Here is a 21,615-nt window from a genome sequence, read left to right on the forward strand (position 1 = left end):
TCATGCATTTTAAATACGCTTTCCTTTTTAGAACAGTTTTTAGGTTCCTTCTTTTGATCTGATATTAGCAATTTGTGTCCTTTAGGTTCCAAGCAAAACTGAGTAGAAAGTACAGAGATTTCCCAAATGTCCCCTGCCCCCACACATGCATAGCCTCCTCTGTTATCAACACCATCCACCAGAGTAGTGTATTTACAACTGGTGAACCTACATTGACATATCATTATCACTGAAGTTCATAGCTTACATTATGGTTCACTCTTGGTGTACATTCTACGGATTTTGACAAATGTATAATGACATGTATCCACCATTATATCATACAGAGTATTTTCACTCTAAAAATCCTCTGTGCTCCACCTGTTCACCCTACCTCCCCTCAACCCCTAGAAACGATTGATTTTTTTTACTGTCTCCATAGTGTTGCCTTTTCTGGAATGTCATATAGTGGGAATCATAGTATGTAGCATTTTCAAATGGGCTTCTTTCTATTAGTAATATGCATTTAAGTTTCTTCCATGTGTTTTTATAGCTTGATAGCTAATTTCTTTTCAGCGCTGAATAAAATTCTGTTGTATAGATGTATCACAGTTTATTTATCCATCCACCTACGAATTACATCTTGGTTGCTTCCGAGTTTTGATACTTATGAGTAAAGCTACTATAAACATCCATGTGCAGGTGTTTGTAGCGGTAAGTTTTCAACTCCTTTGGGTAAATACATAAGGAACCCAGTGATGACTGAGTGTAAGCAATACTTTTTACTTACGTGGTCTTGGATAAATCACTTCACTTTTCTAAGCTTCAGTTTCCTTGTCTGCAAATTGTGATAAAAATAGCACCTCCTAGAGTTCCCTTGAAGATAAAAGAGGTAAGGTATTCAAGCACTTACTTCAATACCTGATACCCAATACACGGTAACTTTTTATTATCTTCTACATCCTTCCGCACACAACTGCTCATAATTCCCTCATACGAGTAGGGCTTTAATCTTTTAGCCTCGATGATTTGTGCTCTTCCAAATGCCTAGAATGCCCTTCCAGGTTACCGTCTCCCTGAGCCTTTGGTTGGAATCCTCATACTAGAGGGTCAACACGTTTAGAAGAGGAATTACTGAAATAGTTGAGTTCCAAGCAGTAGCTCTGGCATTTACTGTCTGTGTAAATTTGCTGAAGTTATCCAACGTTTCTGTATCTCAATTTCCTCATCTATAAAATGGCGATAATAGTATCTACCTCATAGAGTTGTTGTCGGAGCCACTTTAATGGCAAAAACCGCGATTACTTTTGCACCAACCTAATAAATCCGCTCATATTCTTAAAGACGTTGAAACAGTGCCTGGTACAAAGTAAATGCCTGATCAATGTTATTGATTGTTATTAATGTTAGGTGACCGCCACCTATGCCACGCAGTGAGTTCCTTAGGTGTGGGGACAGTCTAATCTCCAAATCCACACTGCCTAGAACAAAATAAGCATTGCAGTACATTTGAGAAAGTAAAGGTGTAGTGGCAACCGAGGGCGAAATGAGGGAGTAGGGAGAAAAGGGTGGTGAAGCTTAGAGACCCGTGAGGGAGCAGAGCTGGGGCGCCTGTGTACAGGGACGGAGCCCGGCGGCAGCAGGGCGCGGCTTCCCTTTCCCGGGGCCTGGGGCCGCAATCAGGTGGAGTCGAGAGGCCGGAGGAGGGGCAGGAGGAAGGGGTGCGGTCGCGATCCAGGCCCGGAGCCAGCGAGGAGCATCAGCGCCCGGGGCGAACACCTTCGCTCGCAGTTCACCCGCACACCAGTTTCCAGCCGCCGCGCTTCGGGGTAAGTTTCGCCCCCCGGCACGTTCCAGCCAGCTTCGTCCACCGCCGCCGGCTGCCGGGTGGCTTGGGGAGGTCGCGGCGCCTCGCCCAGTTCCCCCGAGAGTGCTGCTCGACCCCGGGCAGGGCTGGCGGCTGGCGCCCGCGCCCGGCCCCAACCCAGCTGCGTGGGTACGGAGCTGGAGGGATCTCAGTCCCGCATTTCAGAGTCCAGGAGACTGGGGCCCAAGGGAGGAAAAGTGCGGTGCCATGGGACGTTCACCCAGGTCTTGGTGGGGCCCAAGCAGATACTTAGCTGTCCTCGCTCCCTGAAAGCTTCGCTTATTGCAGCTAGCAGCGTAGGGGATCCACTTAGCCATCTCGGCCTCCCCAGTCCTAAAGGTCTAGGGGACAGAAAAACGCTGGGAGTCGGAAGGTTCCTCGGGTCCCCGGCATCGCAGACGGGGCTGGCTCAGAGGTCTGCTCTGTGGACTTGGAATCGCACCCACCCTGTGAGCATCTTCTCCCCTTGACATAAGCAATTTATTTTATTTTACTTATTGTTTTAGGAGGTAGAAAAAAAGTGGATTTGCATATTGAGGGTTGGAAGTTCAAGAATTTTGCTTTTTCCTGAAAAGACTCACCGTTTTCTTTGCAACAGAATCCTATTCACTAGACATGAATCATTCCCTTGGCATTTAAGTCCCCAGGTGGGAGGTTTGGATACTTGATTGCAGATGACCATATACAGGAAACTATGCAGGTGCTGGGAGGTTCTGGGTCGCTGGAGGCCCATCCGGCTACTGATAAGAAATTGCATAGCCAGGGCCGAATTCTTTCCAAGGATTTGTGTTCAGCACTGACAGCAAGACTCTGCCCTGTGGGAAAGATACATTTGCTATGTTCATCAACATCATTTTTTAAAATGTAACTAATTAAAACTTTATTGCATGAGGATATCACCTTTGGTTTTCACGAAGACAGAAAACTTCAGACTGACCAGAAAGGGAATTTTTCAATGTAAAGAAAACCAGAATCTTGTTCCCAGAACTATGTGGTTGTGTAGAGAAACCTGTTTAGAAATAACCGTAGAGAAGGAAGTAAAAGGAAATGATGTAATCCCTTTCAGGAAAGGATATGTTGAAATTCTGTTTAAGTCATTTGGCTTTCGCTGTGGAGTAATTCTTTACATCTTAAAAGTTAAATGATAGATTAGTAATAATTCTTAATAATTTTCCAATTCTGCTGGATCAACGCATATTGAGGGTCAGGTTTGGTCAGGTGTGGGCAGGCAGTGGGATAAGGCAGAAGCATAGGGGTTAGGTTCATACCTTTAGCGTCTAGCTGCCTCCATGCAGTAGGGGTCCACTCACTAGCTGTGTGACTGTGGGACGTTACCATACCTCTCTGGCCCCAGCTTCTTCATATGCAGAACGAAGATGTAATACCTAACTCACTGGATGATTGTGTGCCTTGTATTAAATCATTCATTTAATCAATACTTTTTTTTTTTTTTTAAATATCTACTGTGCCCCAGTGCACACAGATAAGAAGAGTCTCCAGCCTTGTGAAACTGACCTCGTTCAATGCTGGCAACACCCCCTTCTTCACTTTTTAAAGATAAGGAAATTGAGGCCCAAAGAAATTGTGTTTAGCTTTAAGAGGCAAAATGAGAACTAATAATACCTTGTTTTCACTGTATAGGATGGTTTCACTTCTGAGTTTTAGACTTCATAATAGTTTATCTGACTGTAACCCCTCATAAGTCAAAGAGCATCTATTTAGAGAGATACCGTGTTTGACTCTAACTAGAAAGTCAACTGCCCTAGGCTACAGGGAGCCTGAAAAAACCAGGGCAACATATTTCCAGAGACTAATAGTGTAATTTCCCACTGAACTTTGCTCTAGGGGTGTCAGGGAATTTTTAGAATATTTTGTTCCCAGGAAGGGTGGGAGCAACTTGCATTTCTAAATCAACCCTGGAGATATGCCAGCTTGTTTGAATAATATCTATTTCAGAAAAATGTGTCTGGCTTCCCAATCAAAGAACTGTCCCTTTCACCTCTGCACCCCACCAAGGACTGGACCACCTCCTCAAAGAGCAGACGTGTCTTTATAAGACTGTAGGCTTGGAGTCTTGTAAAATGTACATAGAGGTTTCACAATCAAGCACATGGAATCCAATTAAAGGCAGCTAAACTTTGTGTTGATTTGGTGAGGAGGAGCAAAATCCTATGTTTTTGTTGTTATTGATCCCCGTAGTGGTAGCCTGTCAGTAATCAGCATAGTTCTGCTGGACTTTAAATAAGTCAAACATTGGCTTTTCAGGAAGTATATTTGTAAGCATCTTAAGTACAAAGATTTTCTTCTGTCTCTTGTCTTGAAGTCCAGGTCTAGCACAATCCCTTGCATATGGTAGATGCTCAGGAAATGTTTGTTTAGCAAATGGGATACCCAAAGTCAGATATATCCTCTTCCTGAGCAGGTTTTCTGTGAATGTTGACATCTGCTTTCTGGATTCAAGATTGAGGGTTGGACTGAGATTATTGTGTTCTAAATCACATATTGATACCATTTACTAATTTTTTTTCTTTTAATAAATTAGTGTGATCTCAGCTCAAGGCAAAGGTGGGATATCATGGCATCTATCTGGGTAAGTAAAAATTAAGCCTTCACAACACAGTAACATGTATGAGTCAAACCAAAACACAGAAAGTCAAGATAGCAAGAAAAATTTTATGAAAGTTGTTAAGTTTATCTGGTAAAATCAACATTCCAGAAAAGCCAGAGGATGTCAAAAATAATAAAATATTTTAAAAAATGCATTGTAAAGTTACATAGTTAAAATAATTTATGATGACACCAAAGCAGAAAGGTCAAAATCAGATAATAAATTTGGTATATAATTTGGGAATTTATTATATGAAAAAGATGACATATCGGAGAAGAAGAGATGGGTTATTCAATAAATGTTAGGAAAAATTCTAGCTGTTTGGGTAAAAAGTAAATCTGTATTCCTTTTTCTGCCTTACAATAAAATAAATTCCATGTGGATAAAATACAGAAATGAAGAAAATGAAATATGAATGGGCTGGGTGTAGTGGCTTACACCTGTAATGCTAGCACTTTGGGAGGCCTAAGTGGGTGGATCACCTAAAGCCAGGAGTTCGAGACCAGCCTGGCCAACATGGTGAAACCCTGTCTCTACTAGAAATACCAAAATAGCCCAGTATGATGGCACACGCCTGTAATCCCAGCTACTCAGGAGGCTGAGGCAGGAGAATCGCCTGAACCTGGAAGGTGAAGGTTGCAGTGAGCTGAGATCACGCCACTGCACTCCAGCCTGGGAAACAGAGTGAGAATCCATCTCAAAAAAAAAAAAAAAAAAAAGAAAAGAAAAAGAAATATGAATGGATTGAAGAATAATCTTGGAGTGGGGAAGGCGCTTAGAACTGTGACACAAAACCAAAGGCCTAAAATAAAAATATTGATCTATTTTAACTACATACAAGTTTATAATTATGACAGCCAACAATCCCATTGGTAGAGGCAGAAGACAGCTCACAGGGAAAAAATATTTGCAGCACATTAGGCAAAAGATTTATTTCCTTAACATGCAAATAACTTGAATAAATCAGTTTAAAAAATGAACTTGACAGAAAAAATCGTAAGGGACATAAACAGGACATAAAAAGAATTATAAGTGTCCAATAACATCAGAACGTGCTACAAGATCAGACACGGTGGCTCACACCTATAATCCCAGCATTTTGAGAGGCCAAAGTGGGAGGATCATTTGAGCCCAGAAGTTCAAGACCAGCATGGGTAATATGGCAAGACCCAGTCTCTTAAAAAAAAAAAAAAAACCCTAAAAATCAGCTGAACGTGGTGGGGCATACTCATGGTCCTAGATACTCAGGAGGCTCAGGTGGGAGGATCGTTTAAGCCAAAGAGGTGGAGGCTGCAGTGAGCCATGTTCATGCCACTGTACTCCAGCTTGGGTGACAGAGTGAGACCCTATCTATTTTTTTTTTAATCCTGCATCTCACTCAGAATTGAAGAAACAAAAATATCGTGATGAGAAACCCTTTTCTACCTAAGAGATTGGTGAAGGCTAAAAAAAAAAAAGTAATGTAGAGGATGTGGGCAAGGAGATATTTTTATTATCTGTTCATAGGAGAGTAAATTTAGTACACTTTTGGATGGTATTTTGACAATATCTATCAGTCCTTAAATGCACACGTCCTTTAAACCCAGTAATTCCACTTGTGGGTATGTATCTTTAGATAAACTTGCATAAGGTTGAAAAAATAGGGGCCCAACTACATTTGTTTGTATTAATGAAAACATGTGGACAGCATAAATGTCCATCCATGGGGTAGGAATAAGTAAATTACTCATTTATAACTTATAGGCATTTTTATGTGATCATTAAAACAAATGGGCAAAAAGTGGATCAGCTGTATGTGAACTGACATTTTAAAAGTCCCAAGATATAATAATTTAAAAAATTGCCAGGTGCGGTGGCTCACACCTGTAATCCCAGCACTTTGGGAGGCCAAGGCGGGCGGATCATGAGGTCAGGAGATCGAGACCATCCTGGCCTTAGTAGAGACGGGTGAAACCCCGTCTCTACTAAAAATATATATTAAAAAAACATTAGCCGGGCGCAGTGGCGGGCGCCTGTAATCCCAGGTACTCGGGAAGCTGAGGCAGGAGAATGGCGTGAACCCGGGAGGCGGAGCTTGCAGTGAGCGGAGATAGCGCCACTGCAGTCCGGCCTGGGTGAAAGAGCGAGACTTCTGTCTAAAAAAATAAAAAAAAAAAAAATCAACTTAGCGAATAATATGTACAGAGGGATTCTGTTTAAACGAAAAAACAAAGAAAATAAACAACATACAGAAAGACTATTACATGAAAACTTTGTGGAAAGGTAGAATTGTGAGAGCACTTTTACTTTTCAATATATCACCTTCTGTACTGTTTGAATTTTTTTTAATCATGAGCATACATTATATTTTATAAGTAAGGGGCAGGGCAAGTTTAAAGAAAAGCCTGTGCAGATGTGACCATCCCTTGGCCTGGGCAGTATGGATGGAAGGTGTGCTGTTGGAAGGCTTTGTTTGGCCCAAATTACTCCCTTCCCACTGGCTAGGCTAATCTCTCATCTTTCATCTGAAATCCCTGCTGCTTTTATGAACATCTCATAGAGTCAGATGAAAAAAGCATCTCTCCAAAATGCTGGTGTTAAAAAAAGTCTCCCTCTGGCCCTTGCCCATGAGTAAATTGACATGAAATTAGTTGAGCAGGCTCTCCCGCTGACACCTTCAAAGGCGTGGCATGTTTCTGAAGGGCTAGGAGAGACCCAGGTGAGTGTGATCAACGGTGTATTCATTTCCTCTTGCAGCTGTGACAAATTACCATAAATTTAGCAATGTAAAACAACACCCATTTATTATCTCACAGTTCTGTATGTTAGAAGCCTGAAATGGGTCTCACAGCACTAAAATGAAGGTGTTGTTGGGACTGCGTGCCTTTCTGGAGGACTTTGGGAAGAATCCTCTTCCAAGCCCGTTTAGGTTGTTGGTAGAATTTAGTTCCTTGTAGTTGCAGAATTGAGCCCTTAGTCCTTGCTGGCTGCCAGCAGAAGCTGTCTTTGGCTCCTGCAGGCCTCTGCCTGTCATTGTACGTGGCCCCTACATCTCAGAACCAGCAATAATGCATCAGATCTTTCTTATGCTTGGAATCTCTTCTGCCTTTCTCTTCTCCCTCCAGCTGAATATATTTCTCTGCTTTTAAGGGCGCGTGTGATTAAATTGGGCCCACCTGGATAACGTGGGCTAATCCCTGTGTTTTAAGGTATGGAACCTTAATTACGTTTGCAAAGTCCCTTTCATCATGGAACACAATACATTGACAATTTCCATGGATTATGGTGTATACATTTTAGGAGGCTGTTGTTCTGCCTACCACAAGGGCTAGGAGTATGGCTACATCAGGGATGGTAGCATTTGGCATCAGATAGCAGGAAAGAGGTGGGGAGGGGTCACAAAGGGGAGGCTAACCTGAGCCTGGAGAGCAAACCCTCACATGGAGAAAGAGTCCCTAGCCAGAGAAGGGCTCCTGCTGTCCCTGGGTTTTTGTTTTGTTTTGTTTTCCTATTTACCTCCTCTCCCTCTATTAAAGAACTAATATCTGTGAGTGAGATCTCAGAGAGCAAAAATTAAGAACAACTCAGAACCGCTATGGAAAACAAGATAGCAATTCTCCAAAAAATTAAAACTAGAACTACCACATGCTCCAGCAATCCCATTTCTGGATATATATCCAAAGGAAATGAAAGCAGGATCTTAAAGAAAGATATCTGTATACCCATGTTCACTGCAGTACTTTTTACAATAGCCAAGAGGTGGAAACAGCCCAGTTTCCATGGACAAGAATGAATAAACAAAATGCGGTACATACACACAATGGAATATTATTCAGTCTTTTAAAAACACATGTTGTGTGACAGGAAGAAACCCCTGTCACATGCTACTGTATGGGCGAGCCTTGAGCCCATTATGTTAAGTGAAATAAGTCAGTCCCAAAGAGACAAAATGCTGTATGATTCCATTGATACGAGGTATCCAAAGCAGTCAAATTCATAGGAACAGAAGGCAGACTGGTCGTTAGGAATGAATAAGGAAAGAGAAAAAGAGGAGTTGTTTAATGTGTAGAGTTTCAGTTCTGAAAGATGAAAAAGTTCTGAAGATGTTTCAAAACAATGTGAATATTCTAACCACTACTGAACCGTACACTTAGAAATGGTTACTATGGTAAAAACCCTCAGATTTCCAATTGTAAATATTCTTATCACAAAGTTTGATGTGTTCTTTTTTTCTCTCTGCCACACGAAAGCACATACACACTCAAACGTAAATAAGCAATCAAGTCCTTGCATTTCTACAAAACTGTATACGTGGTTATGTGTATGATTAGTTTATTACAGTGCTATGATCAAGGGAGAAGTCATTAGTTGCAATTTCAATGCATTACCATTGAAGATGAAAGAATGGCTGGTTTCTTAGGTCTTTTATATTCTATCCAAGGGTGTTGCAACACTACCATTGTTTCAGATGAATCAACAGTCTGTGTTGCATTAGTATTTCCTTTGCTTGCAAATTTTGAATATCTCTGTTCAGACATATGTTCTACCACTTCACCCTTGATGAAAGGGTCTGATATCTTATTGGTCTGTACTCCTTGGACTCAGGGTCCCTTGTCATATGTTGCCTGTAGGTCCATAGCAAGCACTCAGGAAGCCCACCAATTAGAATGTCTTAGAACATGACATTTTATTAAGCTACCACAGCAGTATTTTTTCTGTGTACTTTCTGTAATACAATGCTGGCTTTCTTATGTAAATACTCTGAGCTCTTTCCTCCTTGATCAATTCCTAACTTACATTTACAGAATAATAATAAATGTAATTCCTATTTGTTTGAACTCTCAAATTAGAATTTTTATTATGGTACTAGAATTTTTCTTTCTCTCTCTTTCTTTTCTTTTCTTTTCTTTTCTTTTTTTTTTTTTTTTTTTTTTGACAGAGCTTCACTTTGTCATTCAGGCTGGAGTGCAGTGGTGCAATCACAGCTTGCTGTAGCCTCGACCTCCTGGGCACAAGCGATCCTACTGCCTCAGTCTCCTGAGTAGCTGGGACCACAGGCATGCCCCAGCATGCCCAGCTAATTTTTAAATTTTTTTGTAGAGATGGGGACTCACTGTGTTGCGCAGGCTGGTCTTGAACTCCGGAGCTCAACTGATCCACCCGCATTGGCTTTCAAAAGTGCTGGGATTACTGGTGTGAGCCACCGCACCCAGTGGTGCTAGAATTTTTTAAAATTAACTCGCAATCATTGTAATCACCATGAATTGTTATTAACATCCTAACTTGGTATCCATTCTCCTTTCACCACTCCAAACTCCAGTTTACAAAATGAGGAAAGGGAATATAGAGGCACTCTGCAACCAAGGGATAAGAGAAGTTTTATGAAAACATATTACCTAAATACAATGCCTACTAACTTTGTTTTGAAGTTCATCCAAAACAGTTAAACAATTAAAGCAGCAAGTACCTAGTTCGACAGGCTCTGCTGGGAGCAGAATGAAGACAGTCTAACCACAGTCTTAACTCTCCCTTTCAGAACTCCCTAATCATTTAAAAGGTAGGCTCTTGAGCAAATTGCTTAGTCCTTCTCTACTTCAGTTTCCTCATCTACAAAACAGGTATGGTAATAGTGCCTATCTCATCTAGGGTTTGTAAGCATTAAGCCAGTTCATGTAAAATGTATTAGCAGTGCCTGGCATGGAGTGAGCACTCAATAAATGTTAGTTTTAATCAGCATGATTTCAATATATTAATTTTATTCTAAAATGTATTTCTTGCCAAATAATATTGCGCAACTGTTTTTGTAGAGGGGCTTCTGCCTATTTCCTGGGCATGATTTTATTACACATGAGTAGCCCCCTCTCCCCATTGGAATGGTTCTTTCAGCCATCTAAAAGAGATGGCATATCCTCAATCAAATTCCTTCTGGCCACTCTTATTTTCAACATTTTATAATATTTTAAACACATATATATTTCTAAAGACATAAAAATCCTCCCTTTCCACTCCTAGTGGGCATACTGGAATACATTTCTGACACTGACTACCCAGCGTTAGCATCAGATTCCACAGCATTAAGGGCTCAGTCCTCCGCAAAACTGCCCTCACTTCAGATATCAGTTCAAGTCTCAGGAATCACCTGCACTGTGGCCAACTGGCTATAAATTTGGGGGTTTCCATGACCCTCTGAAATTAAAGAATTCCCTAGAATGATTCACAGAACTCACTGAAAGTGTGATCCTTATGAATGCAAGTTTATTATGAGGGGTACACATGGGCAAGTTCTGGAAGGGTCCTGGACCCAGAGACTCCATGCCCTCTCCCTGTGGCGTCAGGGCACCTCACCCTCCCTTTGTGTCAGTGTGTTCAATAACCAGGAAGCTCCTCTGAGCCTCAGTGTCCAGAATTGTAATTGGAGTTCCATTATGTAGGCACAATTGATTGATTAAATTGTTTGCTACATGATTAAACTCAATCTCCAGCCCCTCTTTCATCCTCAGAGGTCCGGCTGACCAGAGTTGCAACCCTGTGATCACAGGGCTAATCTTTCTGGAGACCAGCCATCATTCTAAGGCTATCTAAGAGTATGCCATGAGTCACCCCAATTGCATCACAAAGTCACTGCTATCACTCAGGAAATTCCAAGGGTTTTTGAAGCTCTGTGCCAAGAACCAGTACAAAGACCAGATACATTCCTAATTGTACTACACATATATAACTCACATTAAGGCACACAGTTTCCAATATATATTATTTTATTTTTGACTAACGTTACATTAAAAATAAGGTTATATTAGTTCCAATGGCACTGGCTATTTATGTTGATCAGAAGCTCTGATTGTTAGATATATTTTTCATATATGGGAAAAATGGGAAAATGAATTAATGTTTGGTAATAAATATAGATTGGCAAGACAGAATCATTCAAAACATAGCATCCATGTAGAAGATATTGAAAAAGGAATCCATGGTGGTAGAAATGTGGGGGGAAGGCTACCAGGACGGACCCTTGCAGATGGGAAAAGCTACTCCATGATCATGTGTTCATGGTGAGAGTTAGAAGGCACAGCCTCCCTTCCCTACCGAACTCTTCCACTCTGGAGGGAGCAAGACTGGTGCAGTTTGACACATGAGGACACACTCGTCTCATTTCCACTGTTAACCCAGAGGAATGGCAGTAGTGGTAGGGCTGTTAGGAAAGGTGCAATGTGCTAACATGAGAGAGAATTTTGGGAAGATAATGCCTTTCAAATTCTGTCCCATGGAAGATACCAGCTCTGGACATTTGGATGCTGCTATTACTGGGTTCAAAGAGTTTGTGAGTGTCCTGTCCAGTTTCATACTTCTTGCTTTGACACAGACATCCCATTAGACCTTTCTTTCCTGGTATAGTTGCTCTTCTTTGCTATGCAGATTTAAAACATGTGTGAGGAGAAACCTGTGTTCATGCATGTGATTGTGCTGAACTCCTCCTCTGGTCTCCCTCCCATCTACCACATCTGGGAATGGAATATCAAGATGGTGACTATTTTCACTGAAAGAAACTTTTCACATCCCAAGCAGAACAGGTATCTTCCCTGGTTAGGTGCTGTTCAAGTCTGCTGTGTGTTTTAAACCATGTTCCCTGAAACTGCTTTAGGTAAATATTGGCATTTAGACAGGTACACAAATGGTCTATTGCAGAAAGTTGATTTAAAACAGGTTAGACCTGGATTTCAAATCAAAACATTTAAGCTTTGTTTAATGTTTCCAAAGCCTGGAAAATTTCTCATCTGAGTGAGAGCAGAGAGGCTTCCTAGGAATGAGTGGAATGAACACTAAAAAGCTGTTCTTGGCCAGGCGCGGTGGCTCAAGCCTGTAATCCCAGCACTTTGGGAGGCCGAGACGGGTGGATCACGAGGTCAGGAGATCGAGACCATCCTGGCTAACATGGTGAAACCCTGTCTCTACTAAAAATACAAAAAATTAGCCGGGCGCGGTGGCGGGCGCCTGTAGTCCCAGCTGCTCGGGAGGCTGAGGCAGGAGAATGGCGTGAACCTGGGAGGCGGAGCTTGCAGTGAGTGGAGATCGCACCACTGCACTCCAGCCTGGGCCACAGAGTGAGACTCCGTCTCAAATAAATAAATAAATAAATAAATAAATAAATAAAATAAAAATAAATTAAAATAAAATTCTGTTCTTTGCCATTCTCTGACGTTAGCCCAACTGTGAAGGAGGGAGGGTCCCTCTTTTATATTTAATCATGATAAAGTGATAGTATGCAAAGCTAATGTTTAGCCATTGGAAGAGCCTGGTAAATCAGAGGTAAAGAGGAAAAAAAGTTTTAGATCAGACAGCAAGGAATAAAGTACCATTTGTTCTCTTCAAAGTCTATTTTTTTGGTGGATGTAAAGCAGTTAGATAAAAAAGAAGTATATAGAGTGCTGAGCAATAAAATGAATACACAGGTCTCACATGAATTATAAGAGAAAAAATCAAAACAGGAGAAAATTCTCATCTATCCCTTCATTATCAGATCTTTGCTTCTTTCATTTGTAACTCTTTGTGTTTGATTCAGCACCTCATGTAGGTTCTGGAGGCATGTTTCAATAGGAGTAGGACAGCCCCATGTGAACAGGGTTTAAGAAAGGTGAAGACTGCATTTGTAGAATTTTTAACATATGGCATGGAGCTCTGAAAAGTCTGACAGTGGCATTTGAGAATTATTGAAAGAAACAGGATGCAGAACAAGAAAGCATTTTTTATTCATTTATTCACTCAACTAATTTTTACCACATATCTTTTATGTGCCAGATATTGGCTCTGGCAACACAGTAGAGAAAGAGAAATAAAAAAGCAGGGAGCCTACATTTTATTAGGGAAGACAGACAATAAATGAGAAATAAATGTACAGTATAAAAAGACAGTTTTAAGTGCTCCGGGGAAAAGCAAAGGTGGATAATAAGTATGATGGGGCATGTGATTTTCTGCTCAGATATATGAGTAGAAGTCAACGTGGCATGAGACGGTGAGCTGAGAGAATATCTTGGGAAAGAGCAGCCAGGCAGAGGGAATGACAAGTGTAAGCTCTGAGGCAGATGGGCAAGACACATTTGAATGCAATAGGAAGATTCCCGCGAAGCAATAATAGGGGTACAAGATTACAAGGGGATTGGGGGAGGTATTACAGTCCTCTTTTATGATACTTTAATATCCTCCAAAGGCCACAGAGAGTCCCAAAAAGTCTTCACATGGACTATTCAAGGAGTTTCCATTCTCTAGGTTTAGTTTACATTAGGAAGCATTCTTAAATCTGCAGCAACTTCTTGTTAGGATTATCGCTTTTTAAAAAAACTCGTAAATAACCCATAAAATAATGCATTTGCGATGATGTCCGGTAGACATCATTGATCTTAACCATTTATGTAAGAAATATTCTGCCCGGAATATTACAAACGGGAGACATCCCTGATCTCAGTCCCTCACAGGTTTCTCATCCTCATAGGAGTGAGGTGGATAGAATAAGCGTCCCCAAATCCTGCAAAGCCAGTGCTGTGGTCTAAATGTCTGTGTTGCCCCGCCTCCCCCACCAACCTGCCCCTTATTCATAGGTTGAAATCCTGACCTTCAGGATGATTGTGTTGGGAGATGGGATCTTTGGGAGGTGATTAGTTTAGGTGGGGATTATTGCCCTTTTGAAAGAGGTCTGAGGGAACTTGGTCACATCTTCTACCATGTGAGAACACAGCCAGAAGGTGCTGTATATGAACCATAAAGTGGAACTTCACTAGACACCAAATCTGCTGGCACCTTGATCTTGGATTTTTAGCCTCCAGAATGGTGAGAAATGAATTTTTGTTATTTATAAGACACCCAGTTTATGGTATTTTGTTATATCAGCCTGGAATGCTAAGGCAGACAGCCAAGGGCCATTTAAGAAGAGGTGGATTCTGTATTTCAGTAAGACAAATTCCCTATATTTCTTCATATACCCAGGAAGATATAAATTCTCTATGTATTCCTGTTAGATTGCAGGACCCTTAGACAGAGGCATCTCCTGCAGAAGTTAGACTTGCACAGGGCTGAGTATGTGGCCAGAGTAGCCACATTGGTCTTCAACTCTTTTGTGACCCTTGGCCAAGAGGAGAATTTGCTCAAGAACTCTTAACTAGGTTAAGCACTTTACTTTGATTGTAGAACAAAGAGATAATCCACAAATACTGGTGCTAGATGACTCAAAAGAAGATGAATATAAATTTTTTATAATCTGCTTTAAACAAATACATGAAAATTATTCTGAGAAAGATGTTTTTGTTGATAAAGTCTCTGGGGAGGCCCCGTGTTTCCAGCTCAATCCATATAGTTGGGTTTGCTACCTTTGTCGGAGAAACCCTGAGCTCTTGGAGAGACAGGGAGAAAGACATAACAGAATCACCAGACACAGTCATGCATTTCATGTCTCTGGTGTACTAGAAAACACTCAACTTCTGAAGTATCTCCCAAATCTCCCAGGATACAATGGGAACTTTGATTTCTAGACTATTGGTATGTGAAGGAAGCAACTCATCAGGCAGCCAACTATCTAGTGTAGAGCTTGGAGAAAGTCCACACTGTGAGATGTCATTGTCTTGCTTTCATATTCTTACTTAGCAAACTCATTCACAGTTACGTATTAAGCCCCTATCTGGGGACTGAGCACTGGGCTTCCAGCTGGATAAATAGGAGTGAGTGAAACAAATGTCTCTGCCTTCTGGAACTTTGTTTTAGAGGAGGTGGAGAGACAGATATAAACAACAAGAGGTATTACTCAATGCTGAATGCCCTAACAATAGAGAGGTGGCTGAGATGCAGAATAACAGTAGAAGACCTACTCAGATCAAGTGCCAAAGAAGGCCTGTTAGAGAAGATGCTCTTTAAAGAGAGGACTGAAGTTCAAAACCATTCCAGGTAGAGAGAATAACACAAAACAAGGCATTAAGGTGGGAAAGAGTTCATTGTATACCAGCTTGACTTTCAAAGAACTGAAGTGTGGTGGGAACTCCACCTCTCATCTGGAGAGAGTGGCTCCAGATAAGAGCCATGAAGGGGGTTGGGCCAAACCACACGGGGCCCTATGGACCAGTGTAAGGAGTTTGGACTCTATTCAATGTGAAACAGGGGAGTGACAATATCTGACTTAGATCTTTATTTTTGTCATTGTTGTTGTTGAGATGGAGTCTTACTCTGTTGCCCAGACCAGAGTGCAGAGGCACAATCTCAGCTCACTACAACTTCCACCTCCTGGGTTCCAGCGATTCTCCTGCCCCAGCCTCCCGAGTAGCTGGGATTACAGGCTCCTGCCACCATGCCTGGCTAAATTTTTGTATTTTTAGTAGAGGCAGAGTTTCATCATATTGGCCAGGCTGGTCTCGAACTCCTGACCTCAGGTGATCCATCCGCATTGACCTCCCAAAGTGCAGAGATTACAGGTGTGAGCCACCGCACCTGGCCTAACTTAGATCTTTAACAGATCCCTTGGCTGCTATGTGGGAAATGGCTGGAGATGGGCAGTAAGAAGTGGAGAGGGACATGACTCAGATGTTCAAGTACAGGAGAGCGATGATTGTGACTTGGACAAGAGCAGGAGCAAAGAAGGTGGGAAGGAGTGCACATGAGATTATCTTCTTAAAATAGTCTCAGCAGGCCTTGCTGATGGATGGAATTCAGAGGGAAAGGCAGGTGGAGGAATCAAAGGGGACTCCCTTTCTGGTGGCTGATGGTTGGTCCTTTTCCAGGGAGGGGGAAGATTGAGGAAACTCAGCAAATTGGGGATGAACACAGAAACTGGAGCCAGATTTCCTAGGTTCAAATCCTAGCTGTGCCACAAACTAGCTATGTGACCTTGGCAAGTGACTTAACCTCTCTGGACCCTCTTTTCTCTTCTATAAAATCAGGGTATTAATTTTACCTACCTCATAGGGTGGTTTTGAGGATTAAATGATCAGATATATGTGAAATATGAGTAAATACTATGTAAGTGTCAGATGGGGGAAGAAACAGCTTGGGAGGAAACACTGAGTTGCTATATGAGATATCAAGACAAATACATGGAGGAGACATTGAATATGCAAGAGCAGTGCTCAAAACGGAAGTCTGGGCTAGAGCTATAATGTGGGATTTGTGTGTATACAGAAGAGGGAGTGGAAGAAATAACGCATAGCAGGATTAGCGGGAAAGAAAAGAGAGAGCCACTTTCTACTTTAGAAGTGCCTACTTTATAGAGGTCAGACAAAGGTGAGTGCATCCTGGAGAGGTGGGAAGAAACCTAGGAGGTGAGACACAGGAGCCAATGGAAGGCAGGCTAGCTGTGAGTGACACACGCTCCAAGGGGTCAAGTCTTCTTATTATAACTCAAGTGTCATGGAAAATACAACATCAATGGCTCTTTTGTCCCTGTCTTCCCTGATTCCTGAATCACATTCATCTTTCTACTCCATCCCACACCCTCCTCTGTTCTCACATTCCAGTCCTCTTGCTCTGGCACTGCCCTGATAATGAAATCACTGTATTTAAAAAAGAAAAGCTGAACTATTCACAATAGCAAAAAAATGGAATCAACCTAAGGTTTATCAACAGAGGATTGAATTAAGAAAATGTGGTGGTATACACACACATACACACACACACACACACACACACTATAGAATACTACTCATCCATAAAAAATATGAAATCATGTCTTTTGCAGGAACATGAATGGAACTGGAGGCCATCATCCTCAGTGAAATGACTCAGAAACAGAAAATCAAATACCACATGTTCTAACTTATAAGTGGGAGCTAAACAATGGGTACACATCGATATTGAGAGTAGAATAATAGAGATTGAAGACTTCAAAAGGTGGGAAGGTGGGAGGGGCTAAGAGTTGAAAATTACCTGTTGAACACAGTGTTCACTTGTCAGGTGACGGATACACTAAAAAAAGCCAAGACTTCACCACTATGCACCATCTGCACGTAAGAAATCTGTACTTGTACCCCCTAAATATGTTTTAAAAATTTTAAAAAGAAAAGCTGAAAAGCACGAATATTTTTTCTTTAAGTGAGTGCAAGAACAAATATAAGCATTTCTTCAGACCTTTGGACACATTACGAGCAAAGCCCTGATGTCAGCCTGGCATCTCTCAGGCATCCCAGTGGCTGCCAGTCTTGCTGCTGTGGACGTTCAGCACCGCCTACTTCTCCTGACTGCCCTGTGGGCTGCAGCGTGTGCCCGCAGTAGTGGTGGGAGCCTTCTGTTTGTGCATCATCTTCCACAGGCACAGCGATCATTGCCAGCCAGTGGGACTTCTCCCAGGTGAGGATCCTTTTAGGCGAGGCCCCTAGGATTTGCCCTGTAGGAACTGGTTGGTTACCAGTATTTGTCTCTGGCCTTTACCTGCTATATTAGTTTCCTAGGGCTGCAGTAATAAAGTACCACAAGCTGCTGGCTTCGAACGACATAAATGTATTATCTCACAGTTCTGGAGGCTAGAAGTCTAAAATCAAGGTGTGGGCAGGGCCATCCTCCCTCTGAAACCTGTAGGGCAGCCCTTCTTAGCTTCTTCCTGGTTTCTAGTGGTTAACTGGTATAGAGGAGTAACAGTAACCCCCATAGGTTCTTAGTTGGAAAGGACCTTTGTTACAAAAGACAGATTGGACAAGAGAAAACCAAACAGAAGTTTATTAACATGTGTATTTTGAGTATACATGGAGACACCCAGAGAATGAGTGGTTTTCACAGAGGTGGCTTTGAATTTCAGCTTATATAGCATCTTCAACAAAGAACAGCAAATTTTTAGTAACAAGACGGCAGAAAGGTATCGGGAGAACCCACTCCCGATGTTTAACGTGGGTTCTTTTCTGTTTCCTAAGTGTCTCGGCTGGGTTGAGAAATAAAGGGAAATAGCACAAGAGAGAGAAATTTAAAGCTGGGTGTCCGGGGGAGACATCACATGTCGGCAGGATCCCTGATGTTCCCCGAGACGTAAAACCAGCAAGTTTTTACTAGCAATTTTCAAAAGGGGAGGGAGTGCATGAATAGGGTGTGGGTCACAGAGATCACATACTTCACAAGGTAATAAAATACCACAAAGCAAGTGGAGGCAGGGCGAGATCACAGGACCACTGGATGAGGCGAAATTAAAATTACTAATGAAGTTTTGGCACGCATTGTCATTGATAACATCTTATCAGGAAACAGGGTTTGAGAGCAGACAACCTGTCTGACCAAAATTTATTAGGTGGCAATTTTCCTCGTCCTGATAAGCCTGAGAGTGCTACAGGAGACGGGGCTTATTTCGTCCCTTTGGCTTCGACCATAAAAGATGGCACATGCTTCTAAAGGGGCCATTTATAGGCCTACCCTCAGGGCGCATTCTCTTTCTCAGGGATGTTTCTTGCTGAGAAAAAGAATCCAGCGATATTTCTCCTATTTGCTTATGAAAGAGGAGAAATATAGCTCTGTTCCGTCCGGCTCACCGGCGGCCAGTTCAAAGTTACCTCTCTTGTTCCCTGAACATCGCTGTTATCCTGTTCTTTTTTAAGACGCACAGATTTCATATTGTTCAAACACACATGCTCTACAAACAATTTGTGCAGTTGACACAATCATCACAGGGTCATGAGGTGACAATCATCCTCCTCAGTTTACGAAGAAGATGACGGGATTAAGAGATTAAAGACAGGCATAGGAAATCACAAGGGTCTTGATTGGGGAAGTGGTAAGTGTCCATGAAATCTTCACAATTTATGTTCAGAGATTGCAGTAAATACAGGCATAAGACATTATAAAAGTATTCATTTGGGGAACTAATAAATGTCCACGAAATTTTCACAATGTATGTTCTTCCGCCACGGCTTCAGCCAGTCCCTCCATTCGGGGTCCCTGACTTCCCACAACAGAAAGGGACCTTTCAATCTCTATGGGCAGCAACTTGCAGGTGGGTGGTGAAGAAAGGCAAATAACTTACAGATAAAGGTTAGTGAATGCAGCTTGCTCGTATAAATTCTTCTAATACCATTGTCAGGCTGATAAGGGTCTTAAACTGTCTTCAGTCTTTAACCTTTGTAACTGTAGTCAGGAGGGCAGAATACCTTTTGTCTTCATAAATCTTTGTCCTGCTTTTAGGCAAATGGAGGAAAGAGATCTCTTGAGTATCTGTTTCTTCTTGTCTTCAACAATCCTTCATATTTTGAAGAGGCGCATTCTGGTCTCACATACCGGCAGCTTGCAGCTGCGTAACTCCAGTCTCTGCCTTCACCATCACATCACATTCTTTCTGTATGTCTCTGCCTTTACGTGGCTGTCATATAAGGACACCAGTGGTATTGGATTGGGGGCCTGCCAATGTGACCTCATCTTAATTAATTACATCTGCAACAACCTGGTCCCCAAGTAAGGCCACATTCTGTGGTACTGTGGGTTGGGGCTTTAATGTATTTTTGGGGGGACACAGAATTCAACCCGTAACACCTGCCCACTTGACTGCGTTTTATTTCAGGGCCTTTTTCTTACAGTAAACTTTCTTTGGTTTGGAAACGTGCTTTTTACTTGAAAAATTGAACTGGAAGTCTTACAGTTTCCAAGTTTGATTGCTTCATTTTTTCGTAATCTACTCCATTTTTCCTTGTATCATAAAAGCTTCATGACCCAACACAGCATCTTGACATTGAGCAGAGAGCCGTCCTTTCTCCCTGGCTCTTTGAGAGCTCCTTGTCCTGGAGTTTTATCTGAGGCTTTGATTTGAAGCCTCAATTTTTGGATGTGGCCTTTATAGGGCTTTCTGAAGTGATGAGTGATCTGGTTTCACTGCATCTTCAAAATGTCCCTGCAGCAACTGCTATTCTTGCTCTGTAGCATTTGGCTTTAAATATGTTTCATATCAACAGGGTTGGCACCTTCTGTTTTTCTCTTCCACTCATCCTTTTGAATGTAAATGTTTAATTTCTTGCAAACTCAGTACACTTTGCATGAAGAAATAGGTGCAACTGGCTTTTGTGAGTCAAAAGCAGACTGGCCTCTCCCAAGGGTAATAGCAAACAGTTCCCCAGGCCCAGCTGGGCCATGCAGTGGCTTCAAGACATCATGTGCTAAGGCTGACCTCCAAAGGATGATTTTTAGAAGATAAAGGGAGATTATATTGTCTTTAAAAAGATGGTTTAAATGAGATGCAGGCTAGTCTAGTTTAGGAGCAAAGACTGTTGGGACAGACCACTTACTGGCTGTGGGAACTTAAACAAGTTACTTAAGCATCAGTTTCATCATCTGTGAAAAGGATTTATTCTATCTACCTTATAAGTTTATTACAAGCATTGAATAAGCTAATGCAGGAAACCGGCTTAGCACAGTACTTGGCACATAGTGATTAGCAGCAATTGTTCTTAGTATAAAGAGCTCCTGTTACTTTCCCCCTTTATCTAGACATTCTTTGCTTTAATTTGTTTTCCAGCTGGCTTCGGCAGCATTTTTCTTTTTGAGGCATCTGAAGGTCAAGTTTCAGAAAAGGAAAGCAACTAAATGTGTTTAAATATGTGGATGGAAATCTGATCAAAGGCAATCTTTTTTTTAAATAGACTTTGCCAAGTATTCAGGTGATGTTCTACACTAGTATTGACTATGTTAGGACACTAGGGTTACTGGAAATAAACTCAGCCAAGTATTGATTAGTAATATAAATGGCAAGGAATTAAACTTGCAATGAAGCAGGCAATGCAAACAGCCTTGTTTGGCTGTAAAAATGCCGACATTCCTGAAACGATGAGCTCATCATTAAATTCTTCATCTTCCACACCCATAAGAGAATTCATGGCTTGTTTGCTCATTTTTGCTTTGGTTTTCTAGGCAGCTAAGAAGGAAATAAAGCAGTGGTTCTTAAACTTTATTGTGCACCAGAATCACCGGGAACGTTTGTTAAGTCGCAGATTCTGCATCCTAGCCCTGCAGTTGTTGGTTCAGGAACGCTGGGGTTGGGCCTGAGAATTTGCATTTCTGTCACATTCCCGGGTGATGCTGATGCTGCTGCTTCAGGAACCACACTTTGAGAACCACTAAGATGAAGTCCCCCGAGGCACTGTGATATGGTATAGAGCAGGGGGCATTTTAGTCATAAGGTGATGGGTTTGAGTCCTGGGGCTGTCCTTGTTAGCAGAACTCTTTTAAGCAAATAATCACTGTGAGACTGGGT

At 41.8% G+C, this 21,615-nt stretch overlaps 1 protein-coding gene across 2 annotated transcripts in view; it reads left to right on the top strand.

The window, feature by feature from the left end:
* The first annotated feature begins 1,719 nt into the window (after positions 1-1,719).
* Positions 1,720-21,615, top strand: part of ANXA3 (annexin A3) — a 61,874-nt gene continuing 41,978 nt past the window's right edge. For both annotated transcript variants that reach the window (XR_007725570.1, XM_050789773.1), the window contains exons 1-2: positions 1,720-1,808; positions 4,384-4,436. Coding sequence is in view for 1 of the 2 variants with exons in the window: in XM_050789773.1 (XP_050645730.1) it covers positions 4,422-4,436 (15 nt within the window). In the remaining variant the exon portion in view is untranslated. The remainder of the gene's footprint in view (positions 1,809-4,383; positions 4,437-21,615) is intronic.

This window comes from Macaca thibetana, chromosome 5 (genome assembly GCF_024542745.1).
Source record: "Macaca thibetana thibetana isolate TM-01 chromosome 5, ASM2454274v1, whole genome shotgun sequence".
NCBI lineage: Eukaryota > Metazoa > Chordata > Mammalia > Primates > Cercopithecidae > Macaca > Macaca thibetana.